General features: G+C 40.2%; 2 protein-coding genes across 32 annotated transcripts in view; both read left to right on the forward strand.

The window, feature by feature from the left end:
- CADPS2 (calcium dependent secretion activator 2) overlaps positions 1 to 19,375 on the forward strand; it is a 583,251-nt gene that overhangs the window by 181,626 nt on the left and 382,250 nt on the right. The window lies entirely within an intron of this gene.
- LOC147373908 (E3 ubiquitin-protein ligase RNF133-like) lies at positions 584 to 2,043 on the forward strand. The gene has a single exon (XM_086395871.1). It carries the CDS (start codon positions 833 to 835, stop codon positions 1,964 to 1,966), a length of 1,134 nt encoding a protein of 377 aa, XP_086251997.1. The 5' UTR covers positions 584 to 832; the 3' UTR covers positions 1,967 to 2,043.

Genomic DNA, 19,375 nt, shown 5'->3' on the forward strand with positions numbered 1-19,375 from the left:
TTGGTCTTTTCTATCTTTAGTGCTGCCAAAAGTGAGGGTAGTGAGGCTGAAGAAATTGAATGGGATACCCTGCTTTTAAAAATTAAAACCAAACGGATCCAACAAACTTATGAGCAAGGTTTGTTAAAGTTCAAAATTTTACATGCTAGATTAAAATTATATATTGTATGGTGAAAACGTGAGTTAAAAACAGTGTTATTCACCACTTCTACCCCATATCTGGTCATAGTGCTAATTTTTAATTAACATTCATGGTTAAAACTTGGCTTTTTGTAACAGATATTTACTTCACTGATTGTGAAGGAAAGTGTTAATTGTATGGATTTTCTTGCATATGTATTCAGGTTTTAAAATTCATGCATTATATAATTTTTATATTTTTTATTTTAATGTGATACCTGGTATCATAACATGTAACTCAAGGGCTGAATCTGTCCGGTAACATTGAAATTACCCATAGCAACATTCAAGGCATTCAACCAATAAATATACAGCATGCTCTAAGCTCTTACCTAATTGGCTGTGTTCTTTTATGTCATAATCACATCACCCAACAGTAAACAGTATCTAGAGTTACAGTAGTGAGACTGGGATTTTTTTTTTTTCAATCTAAAGTTTTCCTCTTTCTCTCTCTCAAAAAAAAAAAAAAAAAAAATCCAAAACGCATAAGACTTCTTTAAGAATTTCTTACAAAAACATGCTGGAAGACAGTGGAACTTGTTTTCACCCAGAAGGTATTTTTCATTTTAATAGTTTACACTGATCATCAACAGATGTGGAAGCCACATCCTTTTGTTGGGTTGGTTCTTCAGTCACTTAAGCAGAGAGAGAGATGCATCTACTCAAGGTTGGCACTCAGAGAAACAATGCTGCCTCTTCCTGGCTCATGAAATTCAGCTTCCTTTGGCTGCTTAGCCAGCACTGTTGCAGAACCAGCGCTGTTTGGACTGCTTACATGAACATATCGTTTCATGTTGGGAATCGAATGTTATCAGAGTTGGGAGAGACTGGCGTGTTTGGAAGAAGCTCCACTTTGAAGAGAGTGGCAGGAGTCATCGTGCCTCCAGAGGGAAAAACACAAAATGCCTGCAGCCCCAATACCAGTTTCAGGAAGCTGAAGAACTCACAGACATGGCTCGCTCTTGTCGAACGGGGAGGCTGTACCTTCACCCAGAAGATCAAGGTGGCGGTGGAGAATGGAGCCAGTGGAGTGATCATCTATAACTTTCCAGGAACTGGCAATCAGGTCTTTCCCATGTCTCATCAGATATTTGAAGACATCGTTGTGGTGATGATTGGTAACTTAAAAGGCATGGAGATTTTGCATTTAATTCAGAAGGGTGTTCATGTGACCGTCACGATTGAGGTGGGAAGAAAACACATCATCTGGATGAATCACTATTTTGTCTCTTTTGTGATTGTCACAACCGCTACGTTAGTGTATTTCATCTTTTATCATATTCGAAGACTTTGGGTAGCAAGGGTTCAGAACCGGAGGTGGCAGCGGTTAACAAATGATCTCAAGAAAGCATTTGGCCAGCTTCAGGTTCGGGTACTGAAAGAGGGGGACGAGGAAGTAAGCGGCAATGGAGATAGCTGCGTAGTTTGCTTTGAACTCTATAAGCCTAACGATACAATTCGTGTTCTGACCTGTAAACATTTTTTCCACAAGAATTGCATTGACCCCTGGATCTTAGCCCATGGGACGTGCCCCATGTGCAAATGTGATATTCTTAAAGCTTTGGGGATTCAGATGGATGTTGAAGATGGAACAGAGTCCTTGCAAGTTTTAATGTCCAACGAATTGGCTGATATCCTGTCATCTAGTGAAGAGGGCACAAATAATGAACTTCCTCCTTCAGGAAGGTCAGATAAAGTGACACACGAGGAGGAGGAGGAGCCCGTTTCTTCTCAGGATGTCGGCCACTCTAATTCAGTAGCAGCGGACATCCATCCTCCGCCTTGACAGCATGGCCTTCGAGGAAGTGAATTAAACCTGTTTGTGAAATCAGGTCCTAAATACTGACAAGCAGTTTGTTCAAAGTGTGATTTTCGTGTCTTTTTTGTTGTTGTTACTTTGGTAATTTTCTGCATTTGTCAAGTCTCAGAAAAAAGAAAAAGCCCTAGCAGGGTTTTTTTGTTTTTGTTTTTCCTGTTTCTCACCTTTACTAAATATTATTTTTTTGTCAGTGTATGTTGCTCCTGTGAGTATTTATGTTTATTTCTGTGTGCACATGAATTTTTTTTTTTACTTTTTGGTCACCCCGTGTGGCTTGCAGGATCTTAGTTCCCTGACCAGAGATTGAACTCGGGCCACCACAGTGAAAGTACTAAGTCCTAACCTCTGGACTGCCAGGGAATTCCCAACCAAGGACAAAATTTATTCCTGAATTTTTTTGCATATATATTGGGCTTTATTTTGGTAGGAAAATTGTTAATATATTTACATGTTCCTTATAATACAGAAACTATCAATGAAATTTGAAAAACATAAATGAGCTTTTATAAGCTAGGGAGAATAAAATTTATCTTTTGATATTTTTAGTACAATATGCTAACTTGAAAGTCATTGTGCTGTGTTCTCTTCATTCTCGGTGTGAAAATTTTGCTGTATGGAATTGTACTGTTTTGACACATAATTCTGTTCAAGCCATTAGTACATTTTATGTGATCTGTGTATATACGGTGATAGGAATTTTAGAGTTAAAATACCAGAACTCTTTAAGGGAATAGCAGATATTTCAGCACCGAGTATTGCTAATCATAATTGTTACATGTTCATAATGTATAGAAAGACTTAAATAAAGAATTGCTGTGGTTAGTCATAGTGTATTTGTTTCACTTATGCCCTACCCCACTCCCTAGTTAATTTTTTGTAATTAAAACACTGTAACTATGTCATTATTTTGTAGATAAGTACTAGAATGTAGAAATTATTATGACTTGCTGGGATTGTTAGTTTTGTTCACTCTGTATTCCCAGGATCCAGACAACGCCTGACTCAAATATTTGAGTAAATGAATAATTATTTTTTGAATAATGTAATTATTATGTGTTAATCTGAAAAACCGGACTGTTTATCCAAATCACAGAAAATAGTGGAAACTTAATCCTGAAAATTTTCATCCCAAATCACTTTGATAAAACAAAAGCTTAATTTTTAGCCCAGGCAGGATTCAGTATCACGATTTAGCATGGATAATTTTACTTAAGAGCCTTGGACTCTCCAAGGCTGGCACAGGGATTTGAATTCTTGTACGACCCTAGAGAGAGCTCTATTAAGAGGAATTTCGTGAGCTGCTGTGTGCTATCAATATTGGGATGCACAGCCAGGCAGGAAGGCAGTAGCTGATTCTAACTGCAATGCCAAGGAAGACCGTTTAAAGGAAGAAGTACGCTCCTCTAAGACCAGAGAGAACTGAGACACAGAAAAAATCTAAGCAGATGGCCAGGTGCTGGCAGTCCCCAGACCCAGGGTTCTCAGGTCATTATCGTTCTGTGTACTCTTGGCAAATTCATGTGGAGTGTGTATTCCATGTTAGACCTAACACTTGGGGAATTTGTTGTTTGCTCTTCACACTGATACCGACAATTGTCTTGTCCATCTTTCCACTACACACATTTTCTCCTTTCTCTCCCATGCCTCCACTTTATTCATTATTGTCCATCTTAGATCTGACTTAACCTTCATGTGTGAGAAATTGGCATGAATATGCTTTTATAATCAAGCATTTATTTGTTAATGTGGACATCAAACATTGAACACAATGTGCTTATGATCTTGATTTGGGATTTTCAACAGATGTTCATTAGAGGATAGTTCGAGTCTATTTGAAACAGAAGGAAAAGGTCCCATCAGGGAACTCGGGAGCTATGATTGCTTTAGTGCCTACCAGGTGGCAGGCAGCGAGCGGCCTGAGTTCTTTGCCTAGCTGTTTCATATGTCAGAACAAAACAGCAGTTTTAATCCTTGTCTTTAGAATGCTGTAAACAGATCAATAAACCACTTTTACTCTGGGTTTAATAACCAGAACCTGGAAATAGCACTGCTGTGTCAAATGTCAGGTATTATTCATTGTAATAGTTTTTTATACCTATTCTTTGGGCTACACGTTTTCACTTATACCTAGTGATGCAAATGTATTTTACCATAATGGCGTGGGACCATAATATGAATTATTTTGCCCCTAATACCAATGTCATATGAATTTCCCTTGAATTCCTCCTTTGTATATATTTTTGCATTTCTCTGGTAATTGATTCCCCATGCTCACCTCACTAGGTAGGGGTTTGACACTCCTTATAAAAATGACACTTGTTTGTTTATTATGGGGATAACTTGGACTTAATGTTTACTGACATGAAAATGATTCTAAAGCACTTGACCACTGATTGAGTGAAGCTACAGGTAAGTTTACCTATACAGTAAATCATAAGTGTTGCCTCATATTCAAAGGCACAGTATGTTTATAGTATGTATCCCTGTTTCTTGGCTATAGATTTACTCTAGTCATCCTATAGAGAGATGTTGGTCAGCCATAATATTTACAGTAATGTATTTCAAAGGATTTAGTGAGCCAGGATCTGGCATTTCTGATGGTATTTAAGCATAGTATATAAAGTGTTTTCTCCTATCACACAACTCACTGGTTTTTGAAGCAGCTAGCATGAACAAGTGGGAGAAAGGATCAGAGTTTGAAGAAGTGTTAAAGAGGAAGCCTTCACACAGTGATACTGTGAAGTCCATTTAATGGCAGCTTCATGTTCCTGCTCCATCATTTACCGTGAGCACTAGTTTTTGTAGTTTAGAATTTGTTTATTTGGTTTTTGTACTTTTTCTTTTTTAATAGTGCTTAGTAATGAAAAATAAGGATTATGGGTTATTATAATTATTAATACAGAAATATGCATACCTAGTTTTCTAAACTGTAAGAATTTTGGGGGGAGAAGAGGGATTAAGTAATGTACTTTAGGTTGGAGACATGATCTGGTCCCTGGGCACAGGTGTTAGAGTTGAATGCACACTTTACACTCTACAACACTTGCACATTTTATAATACTTCAGTGTATATTTGTTGTTGTTTAGTTGCTCAGTCGTGTCCAACTCTTTGTGACCCAATGGACTGAGGTACACCAGACTTCCCTGTTCTTCACCATCTCCCAGAGCTTGCTCATACCCATTGAGTCGGTGATGCCATCCAACGCTCTCATCCTCTGTCATCACCTTCTCCTCCCACCTTCAGTCTTGCCCGGCATCAGGGTCTTTTCTAATGAGTCAGCTCTTTGCATCAGGAAGCCGAAGTATTGGAGCTTCAGCATCAGTCTTCCAATGAATATTCAGGACCGATTGTCTTTAGGATTGGCTGGTTTGATCTCCTTAATGTACATATTAAGCTCAAATATCATCATAACCTCATAACCAAAATGTCCCTTTTTTTTTTTTTTTAATAGCGACACCACAGCTTATAACATCTGTCTTTACAATTATGCTGTCATTTTTGTCAGGCCTCTAAGATGTTTTCTTTGGTTTCAGCTGCTGGTAGGAATTTTTCTCCTCATTGTTGACGACCAGGGTAACTGATTTGGGGACGTTCCTACATTAGTAACATTTATCTCCTAATTCAGCAGCACTATTGATACTTCTTTGGTGGCTCAGATGGTAGAGACTCTGCCTGCAATGCAGGAGACCCAGGTTCTATCCCTGGATTGGGAAGATCCACTGGAGAAGGCAATGGCTACCCACTCCAGTATTCTTGCCTGGAGAATTCCATAAATAGAGGAGCCTGGCCAGCTACAGCCCATGAGGTCACAAAGAGTCAGATAAGACTGAGCGACTAACACTTCCACTTTCATGGCTGCCACATAAGTTCTGTCAGTTCTAAAAACTTCCCAACTTAACGGCGACTTCTTCAGCTTTCTTTCTCTGAATCCTCTTGACCTTCCTACCATTTGCTCTTTGTTCTCATCCCAAGCAGAGTTGCCTGTAACCATGCTTTCCCATCCCATCTTATCTTCTTTAGCTTCAGCCTAGAACCAGTTGTAAGACATTTCAGTCTTATTCTGTGTACCAAGTGATACCGAATTTCTTGTTTTCCACACTTTTTTTCTATAGTATCATTCGCCTACCCTGATTTGTCTCTGTTGATATCCACCAGATCTTTACTTCTGTTTAAAAATTCTTATATTAACCTCAGCTATTTCTATTCCTCCATAGACCAGTACTTCTTAGCCATGGCTACACATCAGAACCTCCTGGAGAGTTTTTAAAATGCTCAGTACCCTGACTGTACCCAAGACCTCTGGGATAGGGCCTTGGTACCGGGTACCCAGGTGTTTCCAACGTGCAGACAAGTTTGAGAACCACTGCCAAAAATAAGGCTGTTCCAAAAGGCCTTTATGTTAGTTGGGTTCCCAATTTCATCCTCTGATTCCTTCAGATTTACTTATTGTCATTTTCCTGAAAATATGTAGATAAACATCTAAATATCAAGTTATAAAGGATTACATTTCATGGAGAGAAATTGATAAAGATTTCTGGGAGTATGGAGGAGTGGATTTCAACTAGAGAAGCAAGGAACTCTTAAATAAGGAAATAACATTTGAAATAGAACTGCTCGGTGTGGAAAAGGACATTCTCATGGAAGAAACAGTGAACAACAGTGTATTTTAAAGAAGTTTGAGTGTCATGTAGAATTTTGGTTATGGAAAATGAAGAACGGGAATTTTGGAGGCGGTTGTAATAACCCAGGGGTTGATAAGGTGAAAATATGAACAAAAACAGCAGGTGAATTGGGTGAGATGAATCAAAGATGGGTCATGTCCCAGATAATATTCTTTGATTTTATTTGCTGATGGGAATTTTCTACTTCATTTCTTACTGACCAAAGTAGCAGTGATTTCAAAACTTACCTCTACCCGTAATTTTCATCTGCAGTTTAGCAACCCGCAGAGTGAATGCAAAAGAGAAGGGGGTGGTCTAGAAGGAGTTGAGGAGGAGTGAAGAGTTAAGGATGACTCCTTGGTTTCTGACCTGGGCCTATAGGAGGTGATATCATTCACTGAGGTAGAAAATATAGTTAGATGAAGCAAGTTTAGGGTAGAAGGGGAGTTCCAATTTTTAGTATGCTCAATTTGAGGAACCCAAAGAACTTACAGGTGCTTTACTACATGACTCCAAGTATAGGTCTGTGCTAATTAAGGTAAAATACAGCAAAAGACATGATATATGCTAAGTGCTTAATTGTAGTAATTTATTAATGAGAATTCATCTGTTTACTTTCACATTAATTGTAATTTACTATTAAATGAAATTTAATGTTACTACTTTGAACCCCTGTCTCCATTTGCAAAATTGTAATAATAGGCCTTTTTGTCTCAAAAGTGTGTGACAGCCTGAGTAAAGTTGATGATTGTCAAAATGATGATGAGGGTGGTAGTGATAACAAGAGCTACAGTACACTTAACCATTATATAAGCTTCACAGGTAGAAACCCACTAATCCTAACAGTAACTCTGAGGTAGCTGTTATCAATACCCCCATTCTTTAGATGAGGAAACTGAGGCCCAGCCAGGCTAATTTGCCCAAAGTTAAACAGTCAGTATGTGGCAGAGCCTGTATTTGAACTCAGTCTGGTTCCACAGCTCCTGATCTTTACCACTACACTACAGGTGGCTTGAACAGCTAGTTTTTAAGTAATGGAGAACATGTTTAGGTGAGTCTAATGTTGAGGACTTAAAGGATTGGACCTTAGAAGAAAAATCTTAACTATAGGCTCTGAAAGTGCTAACAGGAGGAGGTTAAAGTAGTAACTCATGAGATCTCAGTGTAATTAGGACAGAGGTGTGTGGGTAGACAAGGGTGTGGGAAGGGTACATCTGATTGAGTGAAAAAGCAAAATTAAGCTCTAGGAATGGCCACTCCCAATTAGAGGTACTAATGCTGAAAACTAGTCATTCCCTCATGTGAAAACTTTAGTCAGAGAGGTTTTCCACACCCTTCCTTTCCTCTGAAGTTGGAAAGGGACAAAAAAGAAATTTTTTATAATTCTCCTAATAACATCAGTTTGTTTTAGAAGTTTGGGCCTTGGAAGCACACTTGCCCTGTTGAAAAGAACATCATGCTTTTCCATCCGATGACCTGCACACTCATATCCTTGCCCTAGGGCAGAACATCTCAAAACAGTGGTCCTCTGACCAGCAGCATGAGCTTCACCTGAACTCATATAGTTGTTGGAACTCACAGTCTCAGGCCCCACTGCAGACCTAAACTCTGGGGGACCCAGAATCTATTTTAGCAAGTCTTCTATTTGATTCTGATGGACATGCAAGTTTAAGAACCTCTCCTGTCTCAGAGGGTCAGTTCATTCTCAGAAACGGATGCATCACACAGTTGTAATCAGATAGAAATAATGTAAATGAAAATAATTGTAAATTTTAAAACCTTGCACAAATAAGAGTTGTTAAATTTTCCAAGACACACGTTTAGGTGCATTTCAGGTGCCGCTGCTCTCAGATTTTATGCATAGCTTGTGCATTAATGCTTGCTCCTTTCCTCTTCCAGTTCTGGTTTCTTTACCACCACTATCACATTGCCAAAGATTGTAAGGAAATGAATAGATAGTAGATAGCAGCGTATTAATTTCACAGTAAAGGTTAGGAAAATGAGAAGCTGAAACAGCTTGGGGAGTCCATGCACTGGACTAGGCAGCCCACATTGGAAGGATAGTATTTCACACCACCTATTCACTAAATCCTGGACTTCACTGGTGGCTCAGGCGGTAAAAACATCTGCCTACAGTGCAAAAGACCAGGGGTCAATCCCTGGGTTGGGACGATCCCCCTGGAGAAGGAAATGGCAACCCACTCCAGTACCCTTGCCTGGAAAATCCCATGGACAGACGGAGGAGCTCACTTCTCACTTTCTTTCATTCACTAATGGTCTGAAAATAACATATGAAAACAGTGGGCTGTACATGGAATTCAGAAAAGAAACATAAATTCTCAGGTTTGGGACCATAAAACCAGCTTCACAAACACTGGAGGGACAGTCAGTGTCTTCAAAATTGTAGCTGAAAGTAAGTGCAAGATGAGTCATTGAGCATCTAAGCAGTTCATCTCAAGGTGCTTGGCCTTTCCTAGTGCATTAATGGACCTCTCTGGTGACTCAGACAGTAAAGAATGTCCCTGCAATGCAAGAGACCAGGGTGCAATCCCTGGGTCAGGAAGGGAATGGCTACCCACTCCAGTGTTCTTACCTGGAGAATTCCTTGGACAGAGAAGCCGGATGGGGCTACAGTCCATGGGGTTGCAAAGAGTCAGACAGGACTGAATGACTAACACACAACACACTGCGTTAATAGAAGCATTGCTTCTGTAACTAGAATTGCTGTCCTTTTGCATTAATATATTTTACTCATATGGCATATTCATTGGTAAAGCATTTCATGCATGCATTCATTAAATATTGATTTGCCCTGGAAGCAAAGGGGTGAGTAAACCCAGCGCCCTCAGAGCTTTCTTTCTACTGGAAAGAAATTATAATAAATATAATTTATTGAATAATTGTAAGTGCTGTGTAGGAAAACAAAATAGGATGGAATTGTCAGAGGCAGAGTTGGCAGTTTTAAATAGAGGTTTTGTCAAGAAGATGACTACTTGGGCAGAGGGCTGAAAGGAACAAGGGTCCCATGCTAAAAGAGAAAAAAGTGAAATGTGTGCCAGGAGAGCCCCTGTCACCTCAGGAGTGTTTGACCTGGAAGGCTGAAGACAGTGTTGTTGCTGCTGCTGCTAAGTAGCTTCAGTCGTATCCGACTCTGTGCGACCCCATAGAGGGCAGCCGACCAGGCTCCCCCGTCCCTGGGATTCTCCAGGCAAGAGCACTGGAGTGGGTTGCCATTTCCTTCTCCAATGCATGAAAGTGAAAAGTGAAAGGGAAGTCGCTCAGTCATGTCCAACTCTTAGTGACCCCATGGACTGCAGCCTACCAGGCTCCTCCATCCATGGGATTTTCCAGGCAAGAGTACTGGAGTGGGGTGCCGTTGCCTTCTCCAGAAGACAGTGTTAGCTGCTGTTAAAACCTGAAGAATGGCCTTGGGGAGAATTTAGATAGTCTCTACTATCACAGAGGTAAGAAGTAGGTGAGAAAGTGACAGCTACCTGTGGAAACAAAGGACTTTCCAGTAGTTGGTCCTGTCCATAGACAGGCTGAGCTTCCCAGGTGGCCCTAGTAAAGAACCTGCCTGCCAATGCAGGAGACATGAGACCTGGGTTTGATCCCTGGGTCGGGAAGATCCCCTGGAGGAGGAAATGGCAACCCACTCCAGTATTCTTGCCTGGAGAATTCCATGGACAGAGGAGCCTGGCAGGCTAAAGACCATGGGGTCTCACAGAGTGACACAGCTGAATTGGCTTAGCAAGCATGCACACACAGTTTATTGTCCCCCCGTGAACTGAGGGTTTCTCTTCCCTAAAGGAGTTTGGTGGTTTGGATGTCGTTTTAATGGTGGTGGCCACGGTGGTGAGAGAATTCAAGCTCTGAAAGGGTGATTGGATTTATACCTTTGAAGTTTTGCACAATCCTAAAAATAACATTCTGTGATTAAAAAATATTATTATTCCACCCATAGTTGCCATCTGGTGGAAAAACAAATAATTACACAGTACAAACTGCAGAACTCATCCAACACGTTTTTATTAAGAGTCGTTACTTGCCAGGGAGATGTGGTTCAAAAGGTGTGGGGTTCATTTTTCTTTGACTTAAGGAATGTTTGCTTTTAAGATTGATTTACTTTCCAGAAATTCTTTCTTAGTTTTGGAACTTCGTCTGTGTGTAGGCTCTTGGCTCATCAAGAGTAAATGACTTGCAGTCCTCAAGATTCATGTTTTCTTAGCTGTCGTTTGAAAGGGCAGTAGCTTATTCTCCAGTGCACTGATAGTCTTGTGGAAAATATAATTTGATTCTTAGAAATATCTTCTCCCAATTTCTGTGTCAACATCTTCTCAGAAAACTTTCTTGATGATGTATCTGCAGCAAAGGACTCATATTATTTTCAATCCATTGTGGATTATTTTGTTAAAACACAAGATTGTGTATTTCACTAACTCTGAAATATATAATGAAAATAATTTAAGTCAATGGAGAAGACAGATAGTTATGTGAAAGAAAAACTGATTCTTGTTGAGGTTTGACAGAAAACAGCAAAATTCTGTAAAGCAATTATCCTTCAATAAAAAATAAATTAATTTTAAAAATGTTATTTGTGAAAACAGGGCAGGAAGTAAATTTCAGAACAAAAGAGAGTGTTTGCTGTTGATTTTAACTTATGGTTTCTTCACATTTGGTAATGGGATTGGTTAAATCAGTGATTTTCAAACCGCTACAGACTTTCTTCAGTTTTCCATATTTTTGCACATTTTTGTAACATGATGTTGGTATAAAATAGGGTACAGGAATGAAAGGGCAATGTCTCATCACTGCAAGTTTCTAAAGGCATGTTCTCTACTTCTTAAGGGACAGGTAATGATTCAGGTGCTCACATAGGTCCACAGATTCACAGTTTGCATAACTGATTAAGAGCACATGTTACTGTATTATTTCATGTAATACTCAGAAAACTGTGTGAGAGAAAGTGATGTTTACTCCTATTCCTCCAGTGAGGAAACTGACGCAGTACGGCTCAGTCTCTCAGCTTGGGTCACACTTTGGACACTCAAGTCTGATTTCCTTCTGGGTTTTGATACATTCTTTTTTTTTTTTTTTTAATTTTATTTTTCATGGCCAAGAGCAGTGCAGCAGACATGAGGATGAGATAAGAGCACTACATAAAATTGGAATATTGTAAACCTGGAAACCACATTTTCTTCCATACAATGGAAAGAAATGATTTTAAGTATTTACTGAATATTAGATACTAAGACTGTAAAGTAATACACATTTTAAAAATTTATTTTCTATATCATTATAATACGGGGGAAAAAAAATCCCCAAACAAGCAAACCTCTCCATAATATAGGCAGAATAAAGCAGCTCAACCTGTGAACTTGCTGCTGCTGTTGAGTCACTCAGTCATGTCCAACCCTTTGTGACCCCATGGACTGCAGCACTCCAGGCTTCCCTGTCTTTCACTATCTCCTGGAGTTTGCTCAGACTCATGTCTGTTAAGTAGGTGATGCCATCTAACCATCTCTTCTTCTGTCATCCCCTTCTCCTCCTGCCTTCAATCTTTCCCAACATCAGGATCTTTTCCAGTGAGTCAGTTCTTTGCATTAGGCAGCCAAAGTATTGGAGCTTCAGCTTCAGAATTAGTCCTTCCAATGAATATTCAGGACTTATTTCTTTTAGGATTGAGTGATTGGATCTCCTTGTTGTCCAAGGGACTCTCAAGAGTTTTCTCTAACACTACAATTCAAAAGTGTCAGTCTTCAGTGCTCAGCCTTCTTTAAGGAGCTTTCAAAGTTTTCTTTAATTTTCTATAATACTATGAAACGTTGAATGAAACAGGGGAAGAGTGAGGGAATGGGTTGGAAAGTGGGAGGGTGATGCCTTTCTTTCACTGTATATATGCATATAGGAGTTGACCTTTTTGCCCTTAAGACTTTCAGTCTGTACAGATCAGAAGCCCAGCTAGTAGTCAGTCATTATGCTTCTCTGTTTTTATTTCTGCTTGGATTGAGTGACTTGGTAGACTTCATTTCCTGCTCTGTAGTTACAGGGTTAAGGAGATTTTCTTCATCAGCTTAGGGAGATTTAAACTAATCATTGAGCTGGAAAATACCTATAAAGGAATACTAAAGGATCTGCTATTAGCTCATATTAGATGAAAAAAGCTTTATAAAAATGTGTAATATTGATGACAGGAATAGCATGCATATTTTTCCCCCAAAAAAGAGTTTTTTTATACTTTTCAAATCACATTTAAGTTCATCTGAATGCAAAGTCATCTCAATTCCTACTGCAGACAAAGTGAGAAGCCTTTGGTAGTTTAAAGGGTTTAGATCTGCTTTAAGGGCTTTAAGAGTTGATATAAGGAATTTAGATAAGTTATAAGGCAGGATCTTTTGAGAGCATCTGCTTCCCAGTTTATAAAGGTCTAGACATATCACTTACCTATATATGTGTGTGTGTGTGTGTATGTATATATGTTTTAAGTTTGCTGTCAGTTTTAAGTTACAGTTTCCTAACATCTTTGAAGGGAATGGGACTGGTTAAAGGAGTGATTTCTAAACCTTTAAAATTCATGGATCAGAAAGGAAAGGAGAAACCACCAAGGTCAAATATTTTTTTGCCAAGAAAGGTCATGAACCACTACAAAACAAACAAAACTAACCCACCATCTACTGTTAACAGCATTGCATTACAAAGAAGTGACTTGTATCTATGATTTCTACAAATAATATATGGAATAAATTTAGCTTTATTAAAATTACTTTTAGTGTTCATTTCTTTACATTGAATCAGTGAAAACTTCATCCCACACTGGTCAAAACACCCCCATTTGGATTTAATAACTTTCCAAAATCCATTAGGACTACAGGGACCTCATTATTTTCTTCAAAATTTGCCTATCAAATGATACCATACCGTACAGAGGATTTTTAAAGGTGTGGTTCTAAAGAAGTTCATAGTCTAAGCAGGAGAGAGATATAATGATGCTGTACAGAATTTGCTCACTGGGGAACAGGTATGTTTCCTACCTTCAGAGAGAATGGACAATGCTAAGAAGGCCCAGCCACTCCAATACTCTTGCCTGGAAAATCCCATGGACAGAGGAGCCTGGTAGGCTGCAGTCCATGGGGTCGCGAAGAGTCAGACACAACTGAGCAACTTCACTTTCACTTTTCACTTTCATGCATTGGAGAAGGAAATGACAACCCACTCCAGTGTTCTTTCCTGGAGAATCCCAGGGATGGGGGAGCCTGGTCGGCTGCTGTCTATGGGGTCGCACAGAGTCAGATACGACTGAAGCGACTTAGCAGCAGCAGCAACAAGAAGGCCCAGAATGAACATGTGGCATAAACTGTGGACAGCTTCACAAAGTAGGAAAGAGTGACAGGAGTATATTCTGCCTGATTCTCTTCGTTCTGTCTGCTCCTTACTTTTTCCCCTTGAGTTTAATGAGCCATAAGTTGATAAATCATCACATTTGATTGCATGGTCTAGGCTTAAATTTTCACTCCTCTACAATTCGGCTGTGTGACCTCAGACAAGTGTCTTTACCTTTCTGTGCTTTAGTTTCTTACCTTTAAAATAGATACCACCACCTACTTTATGTTTCAAGGTTAGTATAAATAAAGACCCTGGAATAAATTTCAGCTGTTTTCAAATGCAGTCTTTCTCATGTGACTCCCTGACTTGAGCATTTGGGTGGCAGTCCATGCTCTGGGGATAAAGACTAGACACCTTTCGAGGACTTATAGTCCCTTCTGTCTCATCACTGTAGGTTCATTCCCTTCACCAAAGCCCACTGAGACCAGCTGTGTCCCAGTCACCCCACTGTCCCTTGGTCTCCCCTCACGTCTCAACTGATTTCTTCTTTGTCTTCATCCCTCATTCACCTCCTCAGGGAAGCTCTGTGACTTCCTCCAGTAGATTCACAGCCTTGCTACAAACTCTCATCATACCCAAAATGCTCAGTTCTCAGTAACATTCATTATTGCACAGTCATTTTAGTTTCTGTAGTTTGTTTCTTCCACTATAAGTTCTGTGAAGGCAGCAAACCTATACCATTTTGCTCACCAGTAAATCCCCAGCACTGAGCACATTGCCCAGCATGGAGTATGTTTTGTTAAATATTTATGGAACAAATGGATGTGCTATTGGGGTGGAGTCTGTTGGAGGTTAAGTATTTTTCTTTATTGGAACAGAAAGTATGTTCTTTGGAGCAGTGGAAGAGAATGCTGGAAAGATAGGTTGAGGGAGACTTGGATGGGTGGAACGCCTGAAATTATATAGTGCCAACAGGGAATAATCTGTCAACTAGCTTTAGGCATGAGATGTGACCTGATAAGAAATAATGGTATTAATACTGGAAAACTTGGAATTACTTGATATCTAGTAAAATTAAATTCATCCCTGTTACCAAAAAAAATTGATCATGGATTTGATAACACCTGAAAAATAGTTTAAGAAAGGGTTTATCCACGGGCTACATAGGTTATTGAAATTATTAGACAGTGTTTTCTTTGTTATTATTAAGGAGAAAAAGGCATCTCTTATAAGTGGGGCTCTTGTTCTTTCTCAGTGTTTTTCTGGCTGAAAACATGCTGGCAGCCTTCCCAGGAACCATCTCAGAGATAGCCACGATGATTTGGCAAGCAGATAATGTTTTTCTCATCATTATACAATCCTTTTGAATCAAGAAGCAATGCATGTTTCAGATCAAAAGCAATATGTGAACAATAAGTACTTTTGTAAAAAAAAAAAAAAAAAAAGTGTATTTGAAGTTTTATTTGGACAGCTGAGCAGACTTAGCCTTTGCAGATATAGCTGCTTGTTGCAGTCACCACATTTCAATTTTGTTGTTAGTTCACCATGACTTGAAGATAGTCGGTAACTTCTGTGGTCTACAAACTTAGCAGGTGAATGGAAAGGGTGGCAGTTGGTGGTGATCAGAGGACCCATGTACAAGTTAAAAGTCCCTAAGATGTGGAGAAAGGCAGCATGCGTACGGTGTTAGTTTTCTGATGTCAGGACCATCACACCTCCACCCCCACCCCGCCATGCTGAATTGGTGTGTTCAGTGGCTTTTTCAGAAGGAGATCACTGGTTGGTAATTCCATAAGTGTTGGCCAGCACCCAGCATACTATATGGCTCTCGGGGTGAACCCTTGGTAGGAGGAGGAGGGGTACAGTCGGGCGGAAGAGTGGGAAAGAAGAAAAAGCAAAGGGATGTTGCTTTTAAATTCCAAAGGTGGGGATTCAGTCTCTATTCTCCCAGTAACTTTGTGATTTTCAGCTAGTCACTTCTCTGCCTACCCACTTGATCTGTCAAAGAGACTGATAGTGAAATAAGGCACAGGAATGATGAGGATGAAAGGAGATAATATACTAAGAGCTCTGGGGAGACAAAATCTGCTTATCAGTGGGTGTGTTTGTAAACTAAATTCCTGAAGCCACTTCTGTGCCAGGATAGCCCCTAGTTACATGTTCTTCAGACAGAATTTCATTAGAGAGGAAGGCACCGTAGACACAGAGACGAGCATCTGGGACTGGCCTCGGCACGGGGTCACACTTTACATGCCTTAAACTTGATAAGTGTTGTTATGAAAGGACATAGGAATCAAAATAGTTGCAACCTAATGAGACTAAACCTATCATTGTTACAGTTTCGTAACTTACATCATCTGAAAAATGTTAAACTATCATTTCTGCAAAAACAGTACAGGTTGAGAATTAGACAATAGTATGGTTTTTAGACAGCATACATCTTATTTTTCTCACTGAACTGGTTCTCTGTGACATCACTTATTGTGCCTCTTTCCCTGAGATGTCTTTCCTTCTCCCATCATATGGACAGGGTTCATTTCCTATACTTCTTTCTTCTGTAAATTAACTGAAACTCAGTAAACCATACTGGTTAATTATTTAAATTATACAGTTGCATGGAGGGGAAATATTGAATTATTAGTTTAACCGTCCAAACTGTTTATTCCCCCCTCATTCTCTCATTCAGTGGATACTCTGTAAGTGCTTGCCTTGGTATTAGGTTGGCCAAAAAGTAAGATTTTATGGGAAAACCCTGAATTAACTTTTTGGCCAACCCAGTACTAAGTGCCACAAATACAATGGTGAGTGAAACTGTATTTGGGTTCATGGAACTTAGCCTCATGTGAGTAAAATATAATATAATTTACAATTACATATTACAGTTACAAGTGACTTTGAAGGAAAAAGAAAGGGTGCTAGGATTGCATACAAACAACATAGGTTATGGATGATTCAAGGCATTAGTGGGGATCTGGAGAGCGGCTTAGAGGTGACTTGGGGGTTGTGAGATGAATAATGGGAAGAGTTTGAAGGAAAGATGGTGGAGGCAGAGTATGGAGACTGAGTGACAGAGCCATTTGCAATGAAGCCAGAGTGGTAGGTAGTTTGGGACCCGTTGAAGTGTAGGACTTCAAAGGCCTTGCTGATGACTTTTGGTGGCAAGTCAGAGAAGAATTTTTAAGCTAGATAAGAATTTAAATGATCAGACTAAAAATAACTTTTTTTTTTTTAATCAGTGACGAGCACAACTTGGGGAAGATCAGAGTAAGGGGGAAGATCAGAGTAGAGAGTGGCTGTCAGGAAAATTTCCAAGGCAGGAAGGCCAATTAAGAGGCAGCTACCCTTAGTCTCAGTGAGGGGCATGAAGAGGTAAGGAGGGATTTCAGAAGGATTTGGGGGTGGGTAGGGTCAGCAGGGTTCAGTGAGAAGGTGTATGTTGGGAAATAAACATGGAGGAGATGGTGGAGTTAAGAAGAGTTTCCAGGTCTCTCCAGAAGGGAGGGGGAGGTATTGCTGCTCACTGAAGCAGACGGGCAGAAGGGTGAGCAAATAATGGGAAAGGTCATGAATTCCATTCAAAGTTTGTTAAATTAAGGGTTCAGTGGGATGTGTAAGGAGAGCTCATGAGTCTCTCGTGAAGTTGCCATCAAGCTGTCCATGGAGACCACACTTATCCTGTGGCTCAACTGGGCTAAAGAATTTGTTTTCCACCCCACTCCCTTGGTTCTGGGCTGCCTGCAGAGGACTATTAGACAGAGAACCTCAGTTCCTTGCCTCAGAGCATCTTACATCCAGCCCCAACCACCTGGGCAAGGATGGGAGAGTGCATGGCAGGCTTCCATATAGTAGTCTCACAAGTGACGTGCTTCACTGTTCTCTGTCGTCCAGACCTCACACCGCCCTTGTTTCCTGATTGGTCTCCCTCACTGCCTACATGTCATTTCCCAGTTTCAGCTTTTTCCCTCCCTCTCATTTTCCTTTTCACCCACATTTTCTAGAAGGACAGTTTATATTTGCTGTCTTAACTTGGTTACAAGGTGTCGTCTCCTGCTGCAGATCACTCCCTACTCTTTACCAGTCTTCTCTGCCACAGGTGACTTGACGGTGGTAGAGACAAATCTCTGCCAGTCTTTGTGGTACTTGATTCTCTCTCTCCTGACTGCTGACGTGTCATATTTTTTTTCCATCTTTTTCTGTAACACTACCCGCCTTCCCCTCAATCCCATTCTTCTGCCCGGTTTGTAAATGTAGGTATTTCAGAGAGTTTTGTTCCATACTTTGATACTGTTTTATTTGGTTTTCAAAGATGGCCATTATCAAAACTAAACTAATAATCAATGACCATGCCCCCCCCATCTACCCACCACCATCTGCAACCACTGCCCTCCACATGTTGTTCTGCCTGTATTCATCTGTGGCTAGTGGAATCCAGACACCCCAGTAAAAACTGAATCATCGTGTTTTCCTTGCCTTTACACGTCCTAGAACTCATCACGATGTGTTAATTGTCTCCCTTCTGCCTCTCTGTCTAGCCCACGATGCTTGCCCTAGATCAAGGCCTTAGTGCTTTTTGCCTGGTCTCCTGTGCTCTCTTGGTAGCTGATCCCAATCTCTGTTCTGGCTGATTGTCACCACCAATCTTTTGTCTAAACTGTGCTTCTCAGTGTTTGAGCAACGAGGATACCCAGCCATCATCCTGACCCTCTGGCAGAGCTCAGATTCCTGGCTTGGCACAAACTGCATTCGGCCATCTGGTCTCTGTTGGTGTGATTGGCACAACTTTTGCTGCCTTCACCCTTATATTTAACATTTCTGAAGTATAGAAATTCTTGTATTTCCCTCAAAAGGTCTTGCGATTTTATACTTCTTTGCTTTTTCTGTTGTATTTTTCTGAAATGTCTCCTTTTTCTCCTTACTCAACCTACAGGTCATTCAGATCATAGGCCCTTTTCCTGTTTTTCCCTCCTCCCCAACCTTGCCCCGCAGATAACAGAGTTTATAACCTCCTTCTCTTCCCTCCCTTTGCATAGCTTTAGTCCTCTAGGCTTCTGTGTGTCCTCTCTCTCAGGTGTTCCCAGCTATTTGAGAGCAAGGTCTTTGGTTCACTTTGTGTCCCCAACTCTCAGCAAAATGCCTGACACATTGTTACCACTTAGGAAATGTTGATTCAGTAACATGAAATTGGATAGAGTCAGTATGAGTGTAGGTATCGTTTTATAGGGGAAATTAAGACTTTATAAACCTAAGTTCCTCAGTGCCCTTGCTTCAGAAACACTGTTTGGTGACTTGGTAGAATTTAATACTAACTGTTAAGCAGAAGAGATTGGAGGAGAAAAAAAAACTGAAACCCCTGCCAGCTAAAAGCATTAGATATCAAAGTAATTAAATGTT

The sequence above is a fragment of the Bos grunniens genome, chromosome 4 (assembly GCF_055505025.1).
Source record: "Bos grunniens cultivar Pamir isolate PY7600 chromosome 4, Bosgru_T2T1.0, whole genome shotgun sequence".
Lineage (NCBI taxonomy): Eukaryota > Metazoa > Chordata > Mammalia > Artiodactyla > Bovidae > Bos > Bos grunniens.

What these genes read in the sequence shown, in the direction of transcription:
- LOC147373908 (XM_086395871.1), top strand. Translation starts at nt 833, where the DNA reads ATGCATCTACTCAAGGTTGGCACTCAGAGAAACAATGCTGCCTCTTCC.